At 47.1% G+C, this 23,628-nt stretch overlaps 1 protein-coding gene across 4 annotated transcripts in view; it reads right to left on the bottom strand.

Annotated features, from left to right (window-relative positions):
* The window catches only part of LOC127007227 (uncharacterized), a 25,142-nt gene extending 1,869 nt beyond the window's left edge, over positions 1–23,273 (bottom strand). Inside the window, exons 1-8 of one of the 4 annotated variants that reach the window (XM_050877936.1) lie at positions 22,600–23,273; positions 18,713–18,748; positions 15,699–15,734; positions 11,535–11,570; positions 9,415–9,450; positions 8,056–8,111; positions 5,514–5,691; positions 1–5,155 (exon numbers count right to left, since the gene is read on the bottom strand). The exon at positions 1–5,155 is cut by the window's left edge and continues 1,869 nt beyond it. In XM_050877936.1, coding sequence (XP_050733893.1) covers positions 4,623–5,155; positions 5,514–5,691; positions 8,056–8,111; positions 9,415–9,450; positions 11,535–11,570; positions 15,699–15,734; positions 18,713–18,748; positions 22,600–22,705 — 1,017 coding nt within the window. In that variant the 5' untranslated portion in view covers positions 22,706–23,273 and the 3' untranslated portion in view covers positions 1–4,622. The remainder of the gene's footprint in view (positions 5,156–5,513; positions 5,692–8,055; positions 8,112–9,414; positions 9,451–11,534; positions 11,571–15,698; positions 15,735–18,712; positions 18,749–22,599) is intronic. The other 3 variants (XM_050877938.1, XM_050877937.1, XM_050877939.1) reach the window with 3 other exon arrangements.
* Positions 23,274–23,628: the final 355 nt, after the last annotated feature.

Below are 23,628 nucleotides of genomic sequence, written 5' to 3'. Positions count from 1 at the left end.
TTATTATTATTGTCATCATCCTCCTCCTCGTCATTATTACCATAATCACCGTCCTTCTCCTCCTCCTCCTTCTCCTCCTCCTCCTTCTCCTCCTCTTCACTAACAACCCTGGGAACACTTGGTAGGTACAGCAACACACTTAGGCAACGTCAAGTAATGTCTTTTATTCCTATTGTTGTGTTGTGTTGTGTTGCCTCAAAGAATAATATTAATAGTTCTGTCGACTTTTATATTTTTTTCTTCATCAAGTCAAATGGTTATGTTGGTATTCATGTTGTTTTATTTATCGTTTTTTTCTTATTTTAATTTGAGGGTGTTTTTTAATATACATTTTTTTCTCAAGAGTGGTAGTTTGGTTAATATATTTTTTTTTCTGAAGAATGATGCTGGGGTTGATATATGCTCTCTTTTTTTCTAAATGTAATTTTCTCTACACTGATTCTTTCCTTGGTTCACTTCACTCTTCGCACTTCTCTTCGTCTCAATGTACTGTTATTTCTTGTATTTGTTTTTCCTTTCTTTCCTCTCCACGTAATACTTAGGTTAAAACATTCACTTGCATTCGGTATCAAAATACTGTTCCCTATTTCCGTAGACTTATGATTTCAACAATGATACTTTGGTTTAAACACTTCACTTCCATTCGGTCTCAAAAGTATTGTTATATGTATCTCATTTCCCGTAGACTTTGGTATATACACTCCACTTGTTACCTTCGTCTCAAAAGTACTGTTATCTCTACTATTTATGTAGACTTAAAATCTCAATAATACTTTGGTATAAACACTTAATTTGCACTCGGTCTCAATGTAGTTATCTCTCTTTTTTTCGTAAACTTATAATTTTCACAATGATACTGGTCTAAACACTTCACTTCTTCTCTTTGTCTCAGTTCTTTTATTTATATTTCCGTAGCCTTAAGATCTAAACATTGATACTCTGGTTATAAACTCTTCTCTTATCCCTCGTCTCAAAACACTGTGTTCTCTTTTTCCGTAACAGTATGATTTTCACAATAATTCACTCATACCCCGTCTCAAAGTACTGCTATTATTTCTATCTCCGTTGACTTATGACCCCAACAATAATACCTTGGTCTAAACACTCCTCTTGTCCCGTCTCAAAATGCTGTCCTCTCTTTCCGTAGACTAACGATCACTAGAGACTTTCTTTCCCCCCTCGCACCACCACTGAACAAGGCTTTCCGTGGCCACAGTCTCTTCGATAAGGCTTGGCGGGGGTGTTCACGCGTCGCTGGTCGGCTGGTCGGCTGGTAGGCTTGTCGGGTGGGAGTTTTGTCGGTATTCACATTTGCAATTACCTTGAATGTCATCCCGCCTTGATTGGTGCCGCCGCTGCTGCCTTCGATAATTAGAACCCATGCTGATGATACTGGTCCCACGCGCTAGTCACCTCACCTCCCACACACACACACACTCACACGCACAAACACACCTCTCACAGGCCTTAACAGTCAATACGTAGCATCTCGTTCTCCTTAAAATCACAAGTCAGCGCGTGGCCAACCCTCAACAAACACGTCTGGTACTAATAAGTCAACAGAAATCAAAGAAGCTACCGGGGCGTCTCAGAGTGTGGCTACGTAACGATGGATAACACTGTATGCATGTATGTATCGTGTATGGGTGTGGTACGTATGCTTGTCCCCTCCGAATCTGGCTCTAAGGGCTGAATATATAGGTGGGAGTGTTAGCGGTCAGGCAGTTTGTGTTTTCGCTTGTCTAACCTGCACTAGCGGGGGATGATGATGCTGGCTGGGGAACAGAAACGCGCTGTTGCTGAAGAGGCGAGGCTTGGAGAGGGAGTGACGGGGGCAGAGAGGAACGCTGAGCTCATGCAGGAAGTCGACAAGACGTGGAGTGTCACTCTGGAACCATATTCTCAAACGCTTCGGTGCCCAAACAAACACATTTGATGAGGCTTTAGTAGGGGTTTGGGGAGCATTTCCAGGGTTTACTTTCGTGACCCTGGTGGTAGCTTGACCCTTCTTCTGTACCATGAACCTATGCAAGCACTCACGAGAACCCGATTGATCTTCGGCCTTTGGAAATAGTTGATGTGGGATGAACGAGGAAGCGTCTGAGAATACCGACCTGATGATATGTTCGATTTAGTGCTGGCTGGCGGGACGCGTGAACCCCTAAAGCAAGTGTTTTTGGGGTTGAGCTTGAAATGAACGAGCGAGCGCTGCCTCTACGAACGATGCTACACAAAATGAACGTCACTGAACTCTCCCTCTCTCTCGCAAGGATGTCACAAGCACGCATTCGTTTGCCCCGCCAGTCCCTCGCCTCGACTCTCCTGGCCTATACTCGCTGATGCCGCCTAACCTGAAGCTGGCCTGGAAAAAAGAACAGCTTGCGAAAGGGAAATAAAGTCACCATCCACGTCCAAGGAAGACTGAAACCGCCCAGTCCAAAGCCGCAGCCGCGCATCGCTGCCGCCGCACGACCCGCGCGGCGCCGCTCGCTTGCCAGGGGCCAAAAAAAGTGTCTAAAGAAGCTGCGTACGCTATGTGAAGTTGAGGTAAAACGTATATTCTCGTATGTTATGTAGAGCCTAGTATATAGTGTGAGCCCTAAAGGTGATTTAACCGCTTTCTCTTCCCGCCTCCAGCTTACCCCTGGGTCCCCTGTGTGCGCCTGCCTGGACGAAGCCCCGGCGTACCGGCGCGCCCCGCCTCCCGTGGGTCATATCTGCCGTGTCGTGCTGGCCCCAACACCTGGACCACCTGCCCGCCTTGGCACTGAAAGGTATCATTGATGATCTAGGCACAGACAGTAGTTAGGTTACCGGCTGCCATCGCTGAGGGTGGCGGCGAGGGCCAGGGTCGAAGGGCCGCGGCTGTGGCACCGACGGCACGAAACACTCGGGGCGCGACGGGCGGGAGTGGCATTAGAATATCATGGTGGCCTGGCGTCGGCTTTACTCTGTCGTAATTACTGTGGTCGGATATTGTTTGTTACATCACCGTTAACGTTACGATAATTACATTGGCACTTAAAACCTTAATTACGTCGGGAATGGATCAAATAATACTTGTGGGAATGTTCCTCCGATCTAACTAATTGTGGCGAAATAGACAACGGAAAGCGGCTGCGAGACGCTGCTCGGCATAATTTGGCCTCGTGAATATCAGGTGTACGGATGAACGGACGCTGGTTCAGGCGGTCCCTCGACCACTGGTAGCTTTGGCACGCGACCACTGACGGGCCACCTGGGGCTGGTGAAGCCCTCTCCCACCCCCCTCCCGCCCTCCCTCCCCCCCAACACTACAAAGCCTGAAAATATGCTATGGTCTACAGCCGTTACTCTACGAAGCGCTGCTGGCGATGGTTAAAGAGTGGAAGTAGCTTCTGGTTATTATACTAATGAAAGTTTCATCAGTGTGCATAGAATTAAGTCTAGTATGACGGAGATATTGAAGGCTTCCCACACCGGGAGGCCGCGTGTCTCCAGCCCGCCGGGAAGCTGCCTCCGGAGTGGAGCGGGAACGGAGTGATGAGTCCTGTGTGTCGGGCGTCCCCGCGTCCCCGCCGGGTCCCGGGCCCGGCACTGTGTCTCACAAACAAACATGGAAACGTGTCCAAAAAGGAATGACATGACACCTAAATTTGAAAATTTGGTTCCATTTTCAAAAAGTCACCGGAAATAAGGGGCTTCCTTACACATTAACACACTTATAACAAATTTTCCTGATTGTCTGTATTGCATCAGCAACCCAAGTCCTCCATCAGTCGCCCGGCAGCCGCAGCGCATCGCAGCTCAGCACGAGGCTCGGCACGTCAGCCGCGCCCGTACCGCTGAGCAGCAACAGTGTGCGTCGCGTGTGCCCGGCGCCATCACAGTTAGACGACAAAATTGGAACCTTCCAAAGCTCGACTCTTCCAATTTAAACCTGTTTGTTTTTGGAGCTGCAGACTGTGAATGAAACGTGCAGGTGGCAAGCACGAGGCACGATAAAATGCTACAAAACTACCCATCTTTTATCTTTGCTTCATGAAAAAAAAAAACTTTTGTATCTAAAATATTCGGCAGGGTGCTGCTAGAAGGTTGTCTCCTCTTCGTCTAAGGTTTCACCTCATCAAGGCTTGGCCACCACTCTGAAATGAGTCTTGTGTTTTTCTCTGTCGCATGCGGCGGGGCGCTGTTCTCTCCGTGGCGGGGCTCAGCTGGTGTGAGACTTGGCGCGGCGGCTTCTGCTCGCCGCCCCGCGCCAGGCACTGCCGCCTCCGCCCCCCGCAGGGTGCGGGCGTGCGGGACTGCCGTCGGCCATCAGGTCGGGGCCGCGGCGCCGGGCGATCCACCGCCTGGCTCAGCCCCTGAGCCAGGCGCTCTAACATATACATCAAACATGATTTATATATGATATATTCGTTATTGTATGCAACCTATAGATATGAATATCCATGTATCGAACCCAGAGAGGTAAATAGATATCGCATCGTTAGCATCAACAAGAATTAACAAATACCTTTTTCTCACATAGAAGAATAGAGTTATTTTATGTAATACAAAATCCTACATAAGAAATACCAGTGAAAGCCTTGACGGGCCTCGCTGGACGCTGGAAGAGTAGCACCTCCTGCCCCGCCCGGAGCCTAGGCCGCGGGGAACAGGGTCGGGGATGGATCAGACAAGGCGGCGGGGGACGCCTCGCCGGGGCCCTCCGGCTGCTCCTGCTGACTCACCGCGGCGGCGGCGGTGGCGGCATCGGCGGCGGTGGCGCCGGCGGCGGCGACCCGGGTGTGCGGCGAGGCCCCCGGGGCGGCGCCCGAGGAGGAGGAGCCCGGGAGTGAGGCGGGGCCTTCCCCGTTGGGGGAGGAGGCTGAAGCGAAGGCTTGTTGTTCTCCTGCAAGCGTGGAGTACGGGGAGCTGGGTAGCGGCTCTGCCCCGGAATTAGCATAGGCTGAGTTGAAGGCGGGTTCCCCGGCGGCGGGCGTGGCGTAGGGTGAACCGAAGGGTTGGTTCTGGTGCGAAGGCGTAGAGGGCCAGGGGAACATGTCGGCCGTGGTGGAGAGTGCCGGGGCGAAGCTCAGCACCCTCCCGCTGTCACTGGCGTCGTCGTCTTGTTTCTTCTTGCGTTTCCGACAGCCGTAGTAGCCCAGGCCGGCCGAGACCGCCAGTAACATGCCTGGACGCGAGACATGGCGTGAGAGGCCGCCTAGGGAACGCTTAAGACACAAGTTAGCTAGACGAGCCCTAAAGCCTCTACATCACCTGACCATCAGCACTATCACTCAGTCTCCTTTATTGCGAAGAATTCGTACGTTGAAGACAATATGGACTCAATGCAACTATCCTTACTAATGAGGTGGATGACCGACATTCACTACATTGCTTTGCCGAAATGAAATATCTGTACTGTGGACATTATATTGAGTGTAAACCTAGTAAATCTACCTACAATAACTATCTTCAAGCCAAAGGTATTTACATAGTGTTTATATATTCTACTCATCTCTCGCTGGAGAGTCAATGGAAAAACTTACATCCAATGGCAAGGAAAATGTTGCCTGAAGTCTTGTCCTGTCCCTCGCCCCGCGGGTACGACTGGCCGAAGCTGTTGGTGAGCACGCTGACGCCGGAGAAGAGGAAGGCGCCTCCCAGGATGCCCAGGCTGGCGGACAGTCTCACCACCCACATGGGCGTCAGAACCATCCCGCCGGCCTGCAGGAGTGTAAGCGACGGGTGTGAGGCGTTAGTTTGTGCCGCTTTGATCACCGGCCTCCGCTGATCACTGCCGGGAGAAGGGCGAGGGACAAAGCCGGGAGGATAAAGAAGACAGCGATGGGGAAAAAAAAGACAATGAGGATGTGGATGATGATGAAGAGGAACATGGACAACAGCAGGAGGAGGAGGACGAGGAGGGGGACTACGACAGCAACGAAGGCGAGAAAGCGTAGACATAGGACCACATGCTTAAACATTTCGGCGCCCCATCTCACATATTTGGCAAGGCTTTGGTATAGGATTTTTGTGTGTTTTTCCATGAGTACTTTTATGACCCTGGTGGTAGTTCGAAAAAGCTTCGATAACATAAATCCACAAAACTACTCATTAGGACCCGATTAATCTCCTTCTCGGCCTCTGGAAATACTTGGCAAGAGAGTTGGAAGCTTCTAATAATACCAACCGTAGAATAAACAGCTAACGTAAAGTCTGCTAGCTCGAGGGAGGATCTTAGAATAGCTTCGTTGCCTCGGAAATATTGATCTACCCATTTTTTTGCACGGCTTAACCGCTTCTGAACTAACAACATCCGCGTTCAGTCTGTTCCTGTGATCGGCAGCTCGATGGGGGAAGAAGTTTCGCTCAGTGTCAGTTTGTATCGCCTCCCTTGGTTACGACGGCCGCTGTGCCTTGTTAGAAAGTTTTAGTATGATTTTTTTTGATGGATCAGGAATACCACTTTTTTTTACGTTTCCACCTATGGCGCAGGCAAGTGTTTATAGTGGCGCCATCTTGCTTGGCTCATTCTGCCCCCCCGAGCTCATCTTTGATCCTCTCTTTAAGAGGGGGTCTGGAGTCCGGGTTGATAGGTGGTCTTCAGGACAGCATGTGGGTAGTCTTAGGCCACTCGGCGGTGACTGAAAAATTTCAGCTTGTGGTGGCGGGCGGGACTCTTTCTTACACACACACACACACACACACACACACACACACACACACAGAGAGAGAGAGAGAGAGAGAGAGAGAGAGAGAGAGAGAGAGAGAGAGAGAGAGAGAGAGAGAGAGAGAGAGAGAGAGAGAGAGAGAGAGAGAGAGAGAGAGAGAGAGAGAGAGAGAGAGAGAGAGAGAGAGAGAGAGAACAACAACGTCTGAAACGACTTAAGTCACTTCCTGGAGCTATTACCCCTCCCCTCCTCTCCCTCTCTCCCACCCTCCCCTCACTCGTCCCGTCACACGATCGATGCCGCGGGACGAAGCCATCAACCGTTCAGCCAGGGCGGGGGAGGGATCGAGTGTGTGTTGAGGAGGATCAAGAAGGAGGATCAAGGGTACCAGTAGGATGCGATCACCTCCCACAAGAGTCACCGATCCCTTGTGGAAGTTTTTCGGAGAGCTTCCTCGGGTCGCTACAGTGTTGGGTCGCGGCGGACTGTTGCTCTCTTGGGCGTCTCTGCCTCGCGAGTTCGTAGGTGAGGTTCGTATTCTCAGACGCTTTCGGCTCCCACAACAACGATTTCCGAAGGCCGCAAAGGAGATCAGTCGGGTTCTCATGCCTCAAACTACCACTAGGTAATGATACTACCCCTGGAAATACTACACAGCCTCTACAAAAGCCTCAGAAAGAAACACACAGAAAAATATGTAGCCACGTCCCTTATTCTCAGACGCTTTCGGCTCTCACAACTATTTCCAAAGGCCACAGAGGAGATTAGTAGAGTTCGAATGAGTCTTTCACGCTTATGGTGCGGAAGCCTTGTCAAACTATCACTGGGGTCACGACACTACCCTTGGAAATACTAACACAACCTCTACGGAAGCCTTATGAAATGTTTGTGTGTTTCTGATCCATACAAAGAAACACACACACACACAAACAAAAGAAAAACGTTGCGAGATGTCTTTGTTCTTTATTTTGTCTTGGAGTCGAGTCTTCAGGAATATGGTCATCAGGGAAACGAGAGACGAGTAACAATATAAGTTTCCCGTCGGATGTCCCGGCCGGCGGAGGAATGTCGATTGTAAATATTATCTTTATTGCGCTCGTAACCTGCCAGGCCGACATTCCTTCCACTAAATAACCCGTGGCGACCTGACCTGTCCCTCCCCCCGCCTCTTGCAGGAGAAACAGATAGCGGATACGACGGAACGGGAAGGGAAAACGAAGAAAAGGGGACAAGATAATAATAAAAAGACAACAGCAACTTTAGAAAGGAGAATAGAGTGGGACGAGTGGATGATGTATGTATATGGAAGGAGAGAGAAGTAGAAGAAAGTAATGCGTGATTGTGGTGCAAGGTGTGGTGGTGGTGGTGATGGTGAGGGCGGCGGGTGATGAGAGGCGGGTGAGGAAGAGCTTCTCACCTGCTGACTGTCATCGGCGGTGCTGGGGGGCGCCTCGGGGGTCTGCTGGCGGCTCTCTGCGGGAAACAAAAGAGTCAGACGAGGAGGAGGAGGATGAGGAGGAGAATAGAAGTGGGAAGGGAAGGAGATGCAAATAAATCAAGCATCCCATCCCAAGAAAACCGGTTAAAAGACAACACTCCACAAATCAACATGAATAAACAGTCTCCAATAAGCGATTCCAAGGCTTCGAAGTGGCACATTGAACGCCAGAGAGAGAGAGAGAGAGAGAGAGAGAGAGAGAGAGAGAGAGAGAGAGAGAGAGAGAGAGAGAGAGAGAGAGAGAGAGAGAGAGAGAGAGAGAGAGAGAGAGAGAGAGAGAGAGAGAGAGAGAGAAAGGAGGAGAAAAGAAGTGGGAAGAGAAGGAGTTACAAAGAACTCAAGCATCCCATCCCAAGAAAACCGATTAAGAGAGAACACTCCACAAATCAACACAGATAAACAGTCTCCAGTAAGCGATTCCAAGGTTCCGAAGTGGCACATTGAACGCCAGAGAGAGAGGCAAGAAAACACATCACACACCCACACAGGAGAAACAAGAAACAACAGAGAACACACACACACGTACACACACATATACTAAGACTGAAGGGAGCAAAGAGAGAGGGTGGAGAGAGGCCATTTACCGAGAGAGAGAGAAGGGGAAAGGGAGAGATGACAAGCGGCTGGAGGAAGAGGAGGAGGAGGAGGAGGCGTTGAACCGAAGAAAACGGGGGAGAGGGAGGCGATGGGGCTTACACTGAAGACGTCACAGGGAACGCTATAAAAAGAACGAAGCGGCTGTAAAATGCATTGCCGGGGAGAGAGAGAGAGAGAGAGAGAGAGAGAGAGAGAGAGAGCACACCGTATTGATAGAGAAAACAACAACGGAAGTGAATTCTAAGCCACAACAACAAGATTTACATAGATTTACATTGATATTCGAACCAGAATGAGATGGACAGATATATTGTTGGATAGATAGATAGATATAGAGATAGATAGCACATCGTATTGGTAAAAGCAAACAACGTAATGTATTCTAAGCCAAAAATACAACGCTATATAGAAAAATACGTAGATTCAAATATACAACAACATCGAAACGTATACCGTCACCCACTTATACTACATACACAACGAAATACGCTACAAAATACACTTACTACGCCATTTATTTATTCTTAAAGAGAGATACACGAAACAAACAATAGTATAGGCCTACAAAATGTTCGCCTATATTGATGTTATTACTTAGGCAAAATATACACGTCCAGAGTACATATATAAAAATTAGAGAGAGAGAGAGAGAGAGAGAGAGAGAGAGAGAGATATTCTTACTGTAATAGGATGCTCTGTGGCTGCTGTTTCTCGAGGCTGTTAGGGAGGGAGGAAGGGAAGGGGAGGGAAGGGAAGGAAGGGAAGGGAAGGGGGGGGAAGGGAGGGAGGAAAATCAGTATTAGTAACCATTCAAGTTTATTAGTTCGACGCTGCGACACTAAGAGCCAGTCATACACTCTAATACAGGGAGTTCGTAAGCTCTCCAACCAAACACAAAATGCGTCGATAAATCCTTCTTCCATAGGGTTCGGCGTTTGGCGTAATAGTAATAGTAGTAGTAGTAATAATAGTAATGGTAATAGCTTTCCACTCCTTAGGTCACGATCATACCCAGAGAAGACACCGAGGGAGAGGACAACAATACAAGGAAAAGGACAACACGAACAAGAGAACGCACTAGAGAGAGAACGAAACAGATAAGAGGGGGACTGCATCAAAGTACGTACATCATTTATTAAGTAAGTAAGTAAGTCTGCACAAAGGATGGTTAGGTTAGGTTAGGTTAGGTTAGGTTAGACTAGTTCCTTCCAGCACCATTCACTCAGTATCTGCAGTGGTTGGTTAGGGTAGGTTAGGTTAGGTTAATTCCTTCCTCTCAAAAATCATTCACTCAAAGTATCTGCACAAGGAGGAGGAGGAAGAGAAGGAAGAGGAGGAGGAGGATGAAGGGGGGGAAGGAAGTGGTCGTGATGGTCGTGAAGAGGAAGGAAGAGAAGGAGAAGGACAAATGGAAGAAGGGAGTGAGTGATCGTGAAGATGGAGGAGAAAGAGTTGGAGGAAGAGAAAGAAGAAACACACACACACACACACACACACACACACACACACACACACACACACACAAGTACACACACACACACACACACACACACACACACACACACACACACACACACACACACACACACACACACACACACACACACACACACACACACACACACACACACACACACACACACACACACACACACACACACACACACACACACACACACACACACACACACACACACACACACACACACACACACACACACACACACACACACACACACACACACACACACACACACACACACACACACACACACACACACACACACACACACACACACACACACACACACACACACACACACACACACACACACACACACACACACACACACACACACACACACACACACACACACACACACACACACACACACACACACACACACACACACACACACACACACACACACACACACACACACACACACACACACACACACACACACACACACACACACACACACACACACACACACACACACACACACACACACACACACACACACACACACACACACACACACACACACACACACACACACACACACACACACACACACACACACACACACACACACACACACACACACACACACACGACAACAGCTTTTAAATATTCATGTAGGGTCGTGAGGAAGGGGCGTGGCGTGACTGTGTTATTTAGTTTGTTTTTGTCCCCCTGTTCCTCCTCCTTCTTCTCCTCCTCCTCCTCCTCCTCCCTTTGTAAGTCGTGTGCGTGTGTGTGTACGTGCGTGTAGGTGTTTGTGGATGGGAGGTGTGTGTGTGTGTGTATGTGTGTGTAACAAAACCATAACACTGAAATTTTTAGTTTAAATTTTCTGTAAGTGGAGAATGAAAGAAAAAAAAGCTACATTAAGTTGTTTGTTACGTCTATATTTAGAAAAAAAAGAGAAAGAGATAGAGAGATCGAGGCTTTAAAGTGCTAGAAAGAGGTAATGAGGTGAAGGAGAGAGAGGGAAACATAGGTAAGGCTTGGCGGGAAAACTTGCGGTATTGAATTTGATGGCCCAAGGTGACATTCGGTTTATACAGAGGCAGAGTAGAGATTGGGGCTTCGTGTGTTAGAGAGGTATAGTGACTGAGAGTTACGGGTCAGGGTCAAAAGAAATGTGTGTAGGAGTTAATTCTCTCTTTGTGGAGGAGGGAGGGAGGGAGGGAAGGAGCTTACGTCTCTCATGCAACATTGACCCCATGAAAGGAAGGAGCAAACGGCCGAGGGGGGGAGGGACATAATGAATCAAATGTTAGACCTCGCTTACTATTGAATGACTGTCTTCGCGTGCTGCTTCGGTTGGCTGTAAGAAATGGTCACCAGAGATTAGTATTAACTCAACTGATCGATAAACTGCTTGAAATAATGATAGGAAAGGGCAGAATCTCTCTCTCTCTCTCTCTCACACACACACACACACACACACACACACACACACACACGGACACACACATATAGTCACACTCCATACATAACAAATATCAACTACCTAACTATGCCACAAGATGCACCTACACACACAGAGGCATGCCTTGTTTTACTTATTGGATTGATTTAGTGTTTTTCTTTTTAGATAACTCGAAGCTACGGAAATTATATGGTTTACGAAGATTTTACTGTTTTTTTTTGGGGGGGGTGTTTTGTGTTTGTAACTTTTTCCTTATGGTTTAATTTTATTCGCTTTCTTTTCCTTACTCTATATCCTGACTATATATCTGACCTACATCTCATCCCTAAGCATTCTTCTTCATCACTATCTATTTCTCCTCTATTCCTGTCTATACTCATCTGTTCCTCTCCATCATTTCCCGGTATTCCTGATTTGTTCCCTCTGTATAATCTTTCCGTGTATAGCTCTTTTTTTCATTTTTTTCCCCCTTGCTTCCTACGCTAAGTCATCCCTCTCCATCACTGACCTCTACTACCACTATATGTATGTACCTTTCTGTATCACTCTTCCAAGTCCTGCCCTATATACTCTTCCAGTTGTTCCTTTTCTATCTCCTTGCAATATTTTCCATGTACCTCGATTCTGTTTTTGCCTTAGTTCCTTCGTCAGTTGATCTTTCGTACCTCTCTCTAACACTCTCTAAGCCTAGCTCTCTCCTCTCCTCTGCCTTGGTCCCACAATCCTATAATGCAACTCTCCCAGCCTCTGTCATACATTCCCTCCAAGTGATTCACCACCGTACCGCTCTAACACTCTCAAAGTCCTTATCTCTACCCTACTCTGCTGCTATATAAACCGAAATGTCACAGTGTACCCTTAAATAGTATACTGCAAATCTCCCAGCCTATACTCTTTGTCCCTCTCAGTCACTATATCTCTCTAACATACGAAGCCCCTATCTCTACTTTGCCTCTGTATAAACCGAATGTCACCTTGGAAAATTAAATTCAATACTGCAAGTTTTCCAGCAAATCCTTACCTTTGTTCTCCTATCTCTCCTTCACCTCATTACTTCTTTCTAACACTTCAAAATCCTCGATCGCTTATATAACAGTCTCCAAGTCCCTATTTCTACCCTAATCTGTCTCTATATATACCGAATGTCATCTAGGATCCACAGTCCAATACTCTAACCTTCCAGCAGCCTCTCTCTCCCTCCCTCTCTATGTCCCTCTCTCTCTCCCTTTCCCTCTCTCACCCTTCCCATATATACAATGTCCCTCACGGCCGCTGCGTCCTGAACACTAACTCAACACTGCCTCTAATAAAACACCTCTGCATGTGTGTGTGTGTGTGTGTGTGTGTGTGTGTGTGTGTGTGTGTGTGTGTGTTATGTTGTATGGAGATTCTTATAACGTTACAGCTTGTTACGTTAGAACTACAACGTATATTCAGACCCACTACGCATGCACCACAACACGTTACGAACAGGACACAGACAGAGAAAGGAATAAGATAATGTTAGTGTTAGGTTTAGTATTCATTCTTATTTTATGCTCGTATTATTATTTGTTTTTTCTTATCATTCTTCTTTTTTATTTTAGGGTCACTTTTGTTTTTTTCTTTAGATTTGAGGGTTTTAGCGAGTTTCATGCATAGATAGATAGATAGATAGATGGAGAGAGAGAGAGAGAGAGAGAGAGAGAGAGAGAGAGAGAGAGAGAGAGAGAGAATAATATGACGTTCATCTGGCGTTATTAGAGGTGAGAACGTACTACTTTATGCTTACATTCACTTTTACGTTCACTTTTAGGTTCCCAAGAGATCATGAGGGGGCGAGATAACGGAGTCTTGCCACGTGACGGGGAGTGGCGGTGGTGGTGGTGGTGGTGCTCTTAAAGTCGTGGTGATGATGATGGTGGTGGTGTTAGGGTGATGTTGAATGGTGATGGTGGTGATGATAGTGGTGTTGAGTTGTAAGGGTGTTGATTGAAATGGTGGTGGTGGTAGTGGTGTGAGGTGGTTGTGGTGGTGGTGGTGCTGGTGGTAATGATTGTGGTAGTATTGATGATGGTGGTGACAGTTGTGGTAGTATTAGTGGTGTGTATATGTGTATGATATCACTGGTGGTGGTGGTGGTGGTGGTGATGGTTGGTACTACTGGTGATGGAGGTGGTAATAGTTAATGGTAATAGACAAATATATTTCAGTCGATCGATTTACAAGCCTATTCCAAACTTGTACATTCTCCCTTATTTATCTATTTAAAACTTCAAATCCAAACTACTCAACAGCGTTCCATAATAATTCTCATCAGTTTCAAACGTTAAACCAATTCAAGAAGGTAAAAAGTGGACTGAAAACACGTAATACAATTCAGGTTATCATTCATACTAATTTAATTTTCCGCGAGTAACATTTCTGGATCGTGAGGGTGTGAGGGCTGGGAGTGAGGGTCGCCCGTGTGTGTGTGTGTGTGTGTGTGTGAAGGTGAGTGGATGCGTGACTTCTTCCCTCGCGCCAGGTGTTAAGACTAAGCACCGGACAGTTATTGCAAGGGTGGCTATGATAGGAGTGTTGGCTAATATTGAAAAACAGGAGACTAGTTAGTGAAGGCGTCACGAGTCAGGAATGGAGAAGTGTCTTGATCCGCCCCATGTTGAAAAAGTGACTTCAAAACGTCTCTTGATTGATAGGAAACGACGGCAGACTGTAGGTAGGTAAGTAGTCACGTGACCTGAGTAGTAGAGGGGAGAGTGAGAGAGAGGGAGGGAGAGAGAGAGGAGGAGGAGGAGGAGGAGGGAAGTATACGGAAGGAAAGGTATACGACGGAGATAAAGGAAAAGGGAGAAAGTTGGGAGGGAGGGGATGGAAAGGGAAGAAAGGAAAGGAAAATGAGGGAGAGAAGGATGGAGAGATGTGAAGGAAGGGAGACTAGTTAGGTAGGTAAGTAGTCACGTGACCTGAGTGCTTGTTAAAGACCTCACAGCTGTGCCCGCCAACCGCCGCTTCGCTCCGCCCTCCGCCCGGCAAGCCACCACCCTTGGGGCCTCATTGTTATGTGTTCCCGTGTCGAGTGCTCGTGTCGTTCGTGGTTGAAGGTCGCGTCTTCACTCTATGGTACGTTAATGACTTCTAACTTGGGTAATATGGTGAATAAGATGATGATATTGATTCTAGGTAACGTACAGTACATTTGGATTACCTGAATAGCAAGCAAAAAAGTTAAATATGAATGTGAATTGTGTTAGAGAGTTGTATTTTCTCTCTATTGTACGAACGGGACTTCCAACTTGTGTATGACATGGAGTATTGATTATAGTTAGGTACAGTACATTTAGATTACCAGAATAGCAAGCAAATTAGTTAAATGTGTGTTTGAGTATTGAATTTTCACCCTTTGGTATACGTAACGGACAAAACTCGGGTAATAACATGAATAGGATGATAAAATTGATTCTAGTTAACGTACAGTACATTTAGATTACCAGAATAGCAACCATTGAAATTTAATGTGTTTCTGAGCATTGCAACTTCACTCTATGGTAGATGAGGGATTCCTAACTTGGGTAATAAGATAATATACGTACATGACATTTAGATGACCAGAAAAAATAACCCAAATAGTTTAATGTGTGTTTTTATAAGTAGTAGTTAGCTCACGTTCATTAGGTTCACTCTAGGTTGGCTTTAATGGCGTCACTTTAAACATAGATAGAGAGGAGTTTATGGGTCACCGCCTGGGTCAGCAATTATCAGGAAGCATTGACCCTTCAGGCAGGCGATGTTTAATGCTGTTTTATACTGTTTTTATGCTTTTTTTAGGATGTTTAATGATGGGCAGCACACACACACACACACACACACACACACACATACACACACACACACACACACACACAAGGGGCTGTTATGTGTGTGCCGCCCGATTTACTGCAGCCATAATTAGTATTCCGCACAACACCTTACAACATCAACAACAAAAGCGAGGTAGAAATGATAATATAAACACGTCATTAGGTACTGTGGAGACTGGCTTACTGTGGCATTGGTGTCGGTAAGTGCTTGAACGAGTGGCTGGAAAATGAGAGAGATAGAAAGGCGTGTTAGCAGGAAAACCGTTACCTCTACCTGCATTCAGTTAGTCACTCGAGCATTCATTCTCTTAACACCAGGGGTCAGTCGCTCTTGTAGGCGGGGGAGGCACATTTGTCTACGATGTTAATCTGACCTACCCCGAGTTAGCAGGAAAACCGTTACTTCTACCAACATTCAGTTAGTCATTCTAGCATTCATTCTCGTACATCGATGGCCAGTTACTCTTGTGGGGAGGTTGCCTTGGTGCTATACTAGACAACATTTGACTACGTTGTTAATCTAATCTCGTATCCCGTGTTAACAGGGAAACCGTCACCCCCCTTCACTCAGTCATCATTTCTAACATTCATTCTCATAACATTAGGGGTCAGTTACTCTTGTGGGGAGGTTGCCTGGTTGCTATACTAGACACAGCATTTGACTACGAAACTAATCTAATCTTGTATCTCGTGTTATCAGAAAAACCGTTACCTCCCTTCACTCAGTCAGTCATTATTTCTATAGCATTCATTCTCTAACATTCAGGGTCAGGCAGTCTTGTGGGGAGGCTGCCTGGGTGATATACTAGACATAACATTTGACTACGGTGTTAATCTAATCTCGTATCCCGTGTTAGCAGGAAAACCGTTACCCTCTGCCTCCAATCAGTCTTTTCATTCTAGCATTCTTTCCCTAACGTTAAGGGTCAGGCAGGCTTGTGGGGAGGTTGCCTGGGTGTTATACTAGACATAACATTTGACTACGAAACTAATCTAATCTTGTATCTCGTGTTAGCAAGAAAACCGTTAGCTATATACTTATTCAGTCTTCTTATACGCATTCATTCACTCTATCAAATGGTTACTCTGGTGGGGAGTTTGTCTATTCGTACCTAGTATAGACATTACATTTGACTTCGATATCAACCTCCTTTCTTATCTTAACTCATCCGTGTCAAAAGATCTCCCTCCAGTATTTGTCAGGTTTGTTCCATTACATCCTGTCACCCTAACTTGCTCTCACTCACCGCTCATTGTCACACGAAAGTAATAGAGGCTGTAACTAGTGTTTAAAGTGGTTTTGTTAGAGCCGTAGGATAGTTTGGGCAGCTTTATCAGAGGCGCCATGTTGTAACTGAGGGCCGCGGGAAATTCAAATTGGGTCTGGTACCATAATGTGTGTGTGTGTGTGTGTGTGTGTGTGTGTGTGTTAGAGATATTCAGAAATGTCTATCAGCTACTTTTGTCAATCCAGAATAGCTTATTATTACTTATTTTTGTCACAGTTTGAAGGTTTTAGTTGAACAATTTCCATATACTAAAGTTAAAGTATATTCAGTTACCGAAAAAAATGTCTCTCAATATCTATCTCATGTGTGGCTCTTTTGGCAACAAGATGGCGTCTGTGATGAGGTTTACCATGCTCTCTATTGTATGCTCTCTGTTCTATACTCTCTATGGCTGTGTCCAGTCTTGCCCATGTCCTTTCAATTGAACCTTATCCAGTACCAACACACACACACACACACACACACACACACACACACACACACACATACACACACACAGCCATTACTCATTGTCCAGATATAAATACACAGAAATTCCGTACACACAAACACTACACGTAACAATTATGATAAGAAACATGACTACGAAAAATTGTATTATAGATATGAAAGACAAGATATACTTCAAGACAGAAATACACACAGACATATATATATATAGAAAAATTACGAAACACTAAGAGAGATAAAAGCTACGATTTCCTTAAAGTATATATAAAAAAAAACAGAGATCATTAAATTGATAGATAAAAAATACTTTCTATATAGTAAAAATTGAGGACACAGATACCAGTAAATTGGCTTAAGATAGAATTGGAATCACTAATTACTCGTGTGAATAGGTTCCTGTGGCTACGGTGGGAGGTGCAGAGGGGGGGGTGTGGGTGGGAGGGGGTGGAAGGGGACGGTGCAGGGTGTGTGAGGGGAACGATCGTAAGAGAGAGAATCAAATACCGTCTTTCCACAAGTATACGTGGTCAAAATATATGCAGTTTCAGGAGCATTAGGAAGGAGGTGGAGGAAGAGGAGGAGGAAATGGAGGAGGAAGAGGAGAGGAGGGGGGTTAGGAGAAGCAAAGGAAGACGGCTAGAGAGAGAGAGGGAGAGGAGGACGAAGAAGAAGAGGGGGAAGATGCAGAAGAGGAAGAGGGGGTTGTGTAGGAGGAGGAAGAGGAGGAGAGGGGGTGTAGGAGAGGCAAAGGAAGACGGCTAGAGAGAGAGAGAGGGAGAGGAGGACGAAGAAGAAGAGGGAGAAGATGTAGAAGAGGAAGAGGGGGGGGTAGGAGGAGGAAGAGGAGGAGGGGGGGGTAGGAGAAGCAAAGGAAGACGGCTAGAGAGAGAGAGAGAGGGAGAGGAGGATGAAGAAGAAGAGGGAGAAGATGTAGAAGAGGAAGAGGGGGGAGAGTAGGAGGAGGAAGAGGAGGAGAGGGGGTGTAGGAGAAGCAAAGGAAGACGGATAGAGAGAAGGGGAAAGAAGGACGAAGATGAAGAGGGAGAAGATTTAGAAGAGGAAGAGGGGGGGGTAGGAGGAGGAAGAGGAGGAAAGGGGGTGTAGGAGAGGCAAAGGAAGACGGATAGAGAGAAAGGGAGAGAAGGACGAAGATGAAGAAGAGGGAGAAGATGATGATGAGGAGGAAGAGGAGGAGAGGGGGGATAGGTGAGGCAGAGGAAGACGGGTAGAGAGAAGGAGAGAAAGAATAAGATGAAGAAAGAGAGAAGAGGAGGAGGAGGAGGAGGATGACCGTGACTGCCAAGGGAAGGGCGGGGGGAGGGGAACACGGGGTAGGGGCGTGCAACACAACACAACACACAGCATTAAGGGAACACCTCTCCATCTGGCCGGGGAGGGTAGGACAAGGGAGGCACGAGAGGGTGTGAGTAAGACCTTCAAAACTGGAACACTTGCTTACAACGGCACGAGTGTCTCTGACTGTTTGTGCGAGAGGCTGAAAGAAAAAGAGTTAAGTCGGCATTAATAAGAGGTGAAAGGACATCATGGCAGTAAGGTTTTTCTTAAGGCTACCCGCCCGACCCCAGAGGCAAGGAAAGGCAAGGCACACTTTTAAAATAACTTGGTGTAAAAAGGCACGGCTTAAAGTATACCCGCCAGAACCTTGTCCCAGGCGACCTTAAACACCTTGCAGTAGTATTCCTAAACGTTTCGGGCTCAAATTACGACTATTTATCAAGGCCATCGGGTTTTCATGGGTGTTTTCCCCGTCCAGGATGCAGATGTCGTGTAAAACTATCACCAGCATCACAAAACAGTCCATGAAAACCTCAGGAACTTCCACAAGAGGCTTTTTTAACCCGGTAGCAGCGACGGGTCAAATTTGTGGCTTTACCGTGTACCAGCTATGGGCCAAATTTTTAGCATGTATAAACCCCCAAAATAGATGATGCGTAAACTGATCACAAATGCGTTGCTACTATATATTATGAAATGGTTTGCGTGAGTGATGATTTTTTTCTCATTAATTTGCTTAGATGGACCTTTAAGATACATGATCCCCGCAGCTACCGGGTTAACAGGTGAACTGAGGTAGATCGAGATTCTGAGACGCTTCCGTCCCTCTCACATTAACAATATCCAAAATCCGAAAAGGAGCTCAATCGCGTTCTAATCAGAGTTTATCGTAGGTTCAAGGCACAAAAGAATGATCAAACTACAAGAAGATTCATTGAACTACCTCTGCAAATGCCCAGAACTCCCGCGAAAGCCTTGTCGAATATGTGTTGCTGCTTGAGCGCCAAAATGTTTAAGAGTATGACCCTTTAAACTCTTCTCTTGAGCCAGGAAGCACCAAAGTCTGGCAACCCGAGCCGCTATTACTTCCTTAAAGGTACAACATTGTTTACACTTGCACGGTAATTCACAGGCAGAGAGAGAGAGAGAGAGAGAGAGAGAGAGAGAGAGAGAGAGAGAGAGAGAGAGAGAGAGAGAGAGAGAGAGAGAGAGAGAGAGAGAGAGAGAGAGAGAGAGAGAGAGAGAGAGAGAGAGAGAGAGAGAGAGATTCTTCATTATCATCCTGACCCACTTTCTTCCTCCTCCTCCTCCTCCTCCTCCTCCTCCTCTTCTTCCTCCTCCTCTTCGCACTATCACCATACATCACTATCATCACCTTCACCATGACCACCACCACCACTATCATCTTCATTCTCATGTGTTCATCCTTGCATCATTCAGTGTGTGTGTGTGTGTGTGTGTGTGTGTGTGTGTGTGTGTGTGTGTGAAATATATCAGATAGCAATCTCATATCTCACACACACACACACACACACACACACACACATTGATTCATCCATTCCTTCCCTTCATTCATTCATATGTTTATTTTCATTCATTATTTGAGCAATCTTTTTTTTCTTTCGTTCTTTCTTTCCTTCTTTCTCTCCTTGATCGATGAGGTCCATCACACACACGCATCATTCATTCATCTATTCGTCTATCTATTCATTCAGTTCTTCATTCCTTCATTCATAAGATCAGTCAAAATTTTCCTTCCTTCCTTCCTTCCTTCCTTCCTTCCTTTCTTCCTTCCTTTCTTTCATTCTTTCATACGTGCATTCAAGTTTTCCTTCCTTCCTTCCTTTCTTCCTTCCTTTCTTTCATTCTTTCATACGTGCATTCAAGTTTTCCCTCCTTCCTTCCTTTCTTCCTTCCTTTCTTTCATTCTTTCATACGTGCATTCAAGTTTTCCCTCCTTCCTTCCTTCCTTCCTTCCTTTCTTCCTTCCTTTCTTTCATTCTTTCATACGTGCATTCAAGTTTTCCTTCCTTCCTTCCTTCATACATTCGTCCACTATAGCGATACCACACACACACACACACACAACCCCCCCTACCCACACGCAGACACTAACTTAACATGCTGTGATATCTAATTGAAAATGAAATGGCTCGGCTGTTTAAATTATCGCCCAATTAAGCTGAAATGCCATAAGGAGGGGAGGTGAGTTATGTTGAGAAGGATCCCGCCGAGCATTAGGAAGGAGGACGAGAGAGAGAGGAAGGGGGGGAGGAGGAGGAGGAGGAGGAGGAGGAGGAGGAGGAGGAAAGAGGAATAGGAGGAGGAAGGGAAGGAAGGATAGTGATGGGAGAGGGAAGGAGAAGAGAAATAGGAGGAGTAGGCAGAGGAAGAGGAGGAGGGAGAGGGGAAAAAAGAAGGAGAGGAGGACGGAGAAGAAGAAGAGGAATAGGCATAGGATGAGAAAGAGGAAGAGAAGTAGGAGGAGCAAGAGGAAGGGGCAGAGGAAGGTGAAGCAATTTAGGCAAAGAAAGAGGGGAAGAGGACGAAGAGGGACAAGAGGAAGAGGGGGGGGGAGAGATGGAGAAGAAGGAGAGGGAGGAGAGGAAGAGAAGAAACAGAGGAGGACCAAAGAGTATGATAGGAAAACAGTCTCCACGGTCTCATTAGGAACCATCGAGGCGTCTTCTGAGGGTTAACCTAACAAAGACTCGGAGGAGCATCAGAGACACCTGCTATCCACCTTGTGTCTTATGCTGGGGCAACCTTTAATTGGACTGTGAGATATTTGGGGAACCTGTAATTAAGCTGTGAGCGCTATTATTTTCAAGGTATTAGGGTTGAATTGAAGCGACGTGACCATGTTGAAGTCACTATAAAAAAAATGAGTTATTGTTGTTAAGATTTAAAGATAGTATTCTCAAGGTATTAGAGTGAAATAAAGGCGACGTGATAAGCTGAAGAGCATCTACAGATGTGAAATTTATTTTTATTGGTGCAGATAAAGTAATACGAGTAGTTGTTGATAAATCCTTGGTATAATTTAAATATGGGACTCTCAAGGCCTTAGAATGAAATAGAGGCTTGTTTATTTGAAAATTACTAAGTAAATTGAGTTATTAATGGTAGAATATCTTAAAGTGAACCTCAAACAATAGTTGTTGAAGTGCACATCCACGTATGACTACTTTATATTTAGATTAGTGAGTGGTGGCAAAACTGACACTTATTGGGGATCTACTTTTATATGAATGAACGCTGTAGATGGAAGAGATAGTCTACACACAACAGGTAGGCGGGTAAAGGTGATAGCCAGGAGGGTGAGGATGTGAAAATTATATCCCCCCATCACACACACACACACACACACACACACACACACACACACACACACACACACACACACACAGACAGACAGACCGACCCACACGCACCCACACCCACACAGACACAGACCCTCCACACACACTTTCTCCACCCCTATAACACTATTTTTAATTCATGAGGGCGGCAAATATTCTTTACGTCTTAACAGTTCCTTCCTTCTCTTCACGCTACGAGGAAGTATTACTATTACGGCGACACAACACATCGATGAAGCAATTTCGTGGAATTGTCCTGAGTGTGTTGAAGAGGGGGGACGCCGCACACGGAGGATCTTTAACACCTCCTCGTAAGGGGATTATCCGTGGGGTCGTTAGCGTGACGCGGGTCGTTCGCCTTCCAGAGGGCGGCGCCTCCGCCCTGACTGGAGGTGTCCCTGAGCCCTGGCGGGAGCCACGCGCCCCTTGGCTGCCTCGGCTCGGGCGGTGAACAAACTCAGGGCTTTGTTAGCCGCGGTGAGGTGTGTCCCCGGAGCACGTGGCGGCGTTGGCCGACACAACAGGTGTAGAAGGCGGGCGTGGGGCGCCAAACAAGAGGACAATGGAGGGTAAACAGCGGCACCGCCCCGACAGCGAGCTGGAGCTGCCGTTCACCTTTAATTCACGAGGCGGGCCGCTGGGGGCACGGTGTCACCAGGGTGTCACTACCAGCTGCACGGGCACTTACGTGTGTTGGCTGCCATGGTGGGCGCTGGGCGGAGTTTGGGAGTGTGTATATCCTGCGAGAACAGCTCTTTCAAAACCAGTGTTGCCAGGCCGCCCGCCACACACATAGCCTCCTCCTTCGATCCATACGCGGCCCAGCCCGCGGCCCGTCACTGCCTCAGATGCTGGAGACTTCTAATTTAACATCAAAACTCGCTGCTTTCATCCCTTTCTGCACCGCTTTCGTCGGGTTCAACGCCACAGGTGTCCGGCGCTGCGCCCCTTCAGGCCGCGGCCCGCCACTAGCCTGGCCCCGAGCCCCACAATCACTGGCTTTTTAAAAAGACACTCGGTTTGTTTGTACTGGGAAGGTGACGTCATCACATTTGAGCTGTGTGCTGCTGGCCGCCTCCCGCTGACACCTGCGAAGGGCCACGAGGGGCGGGGGTCGCCTGGCCCAGGGTGCGTCCTGAGCCCTGGCTGGCCGGCTGGGGCCACACACACTTCGCAAAATAAGTGGAGCGGCTGGCCTGGTCGTCTGCTGGCCGCCCGCGCGCCTTCTGGCCTCCCAGCCTCTGCTGCACACGCGCATGCACGCACTCATGCACGCACGCTTGCCCGTACTCAGATGTACTGTCACGCTCGTCTTAGCACACAAGACACTCCTGAATTTTGCAGGACAAGAGTGCGGATCCTCCTTGTGCTCACCCCCTCGCCCCTCGCCGCCCCCGCCCCCGTCCCTCCCCCGCCCTCAGATCCTCCCCGTGCCCCGCCGTCCACCCCGCCGCCACCCTTGCCTCGCCACAGCACGCACGTGTTGTACACACTCAAAAATCTATTAAGCAAAACTTGCACCTCTGTACCGTGCCTGCCGCCCCCTCGCTGAGCAAACATTGCCCCCCTCCCCTCCCCCTTCCCTCTCCTCTCTCTCTCTCTCTCTCTCTCTCTCTCTCTCTCTCTCTCTCTCTCTCTCTCTCTCTCTCTCTCTCAGGACACACACACACACACACACACACACACACACACACACACACACGACTAAGAGTCCTCG

This window comes from Eriocheir sinensis, chromosome 35 (genome assembly GCF_024679095.1).
Source record: "Eriocheir sinensis breed Jianghai 21 chromosome 35, ASM2467909v1, whole genome shotgun sequence".
In the NCBI taxonomy this organism is placed as follows: domain Eukaryota; kingdom Metazoa; phylum Arthropoda; class Malacostraca; order Decapoda; family Varunidae; genus Eriocheir; species Eriocheir sinensis.
The sequence above is the reverse complement of the archived record's forward strand: the minus strand, read 5'-3'. Positions and strand labels throughout refer to the sequence as shown.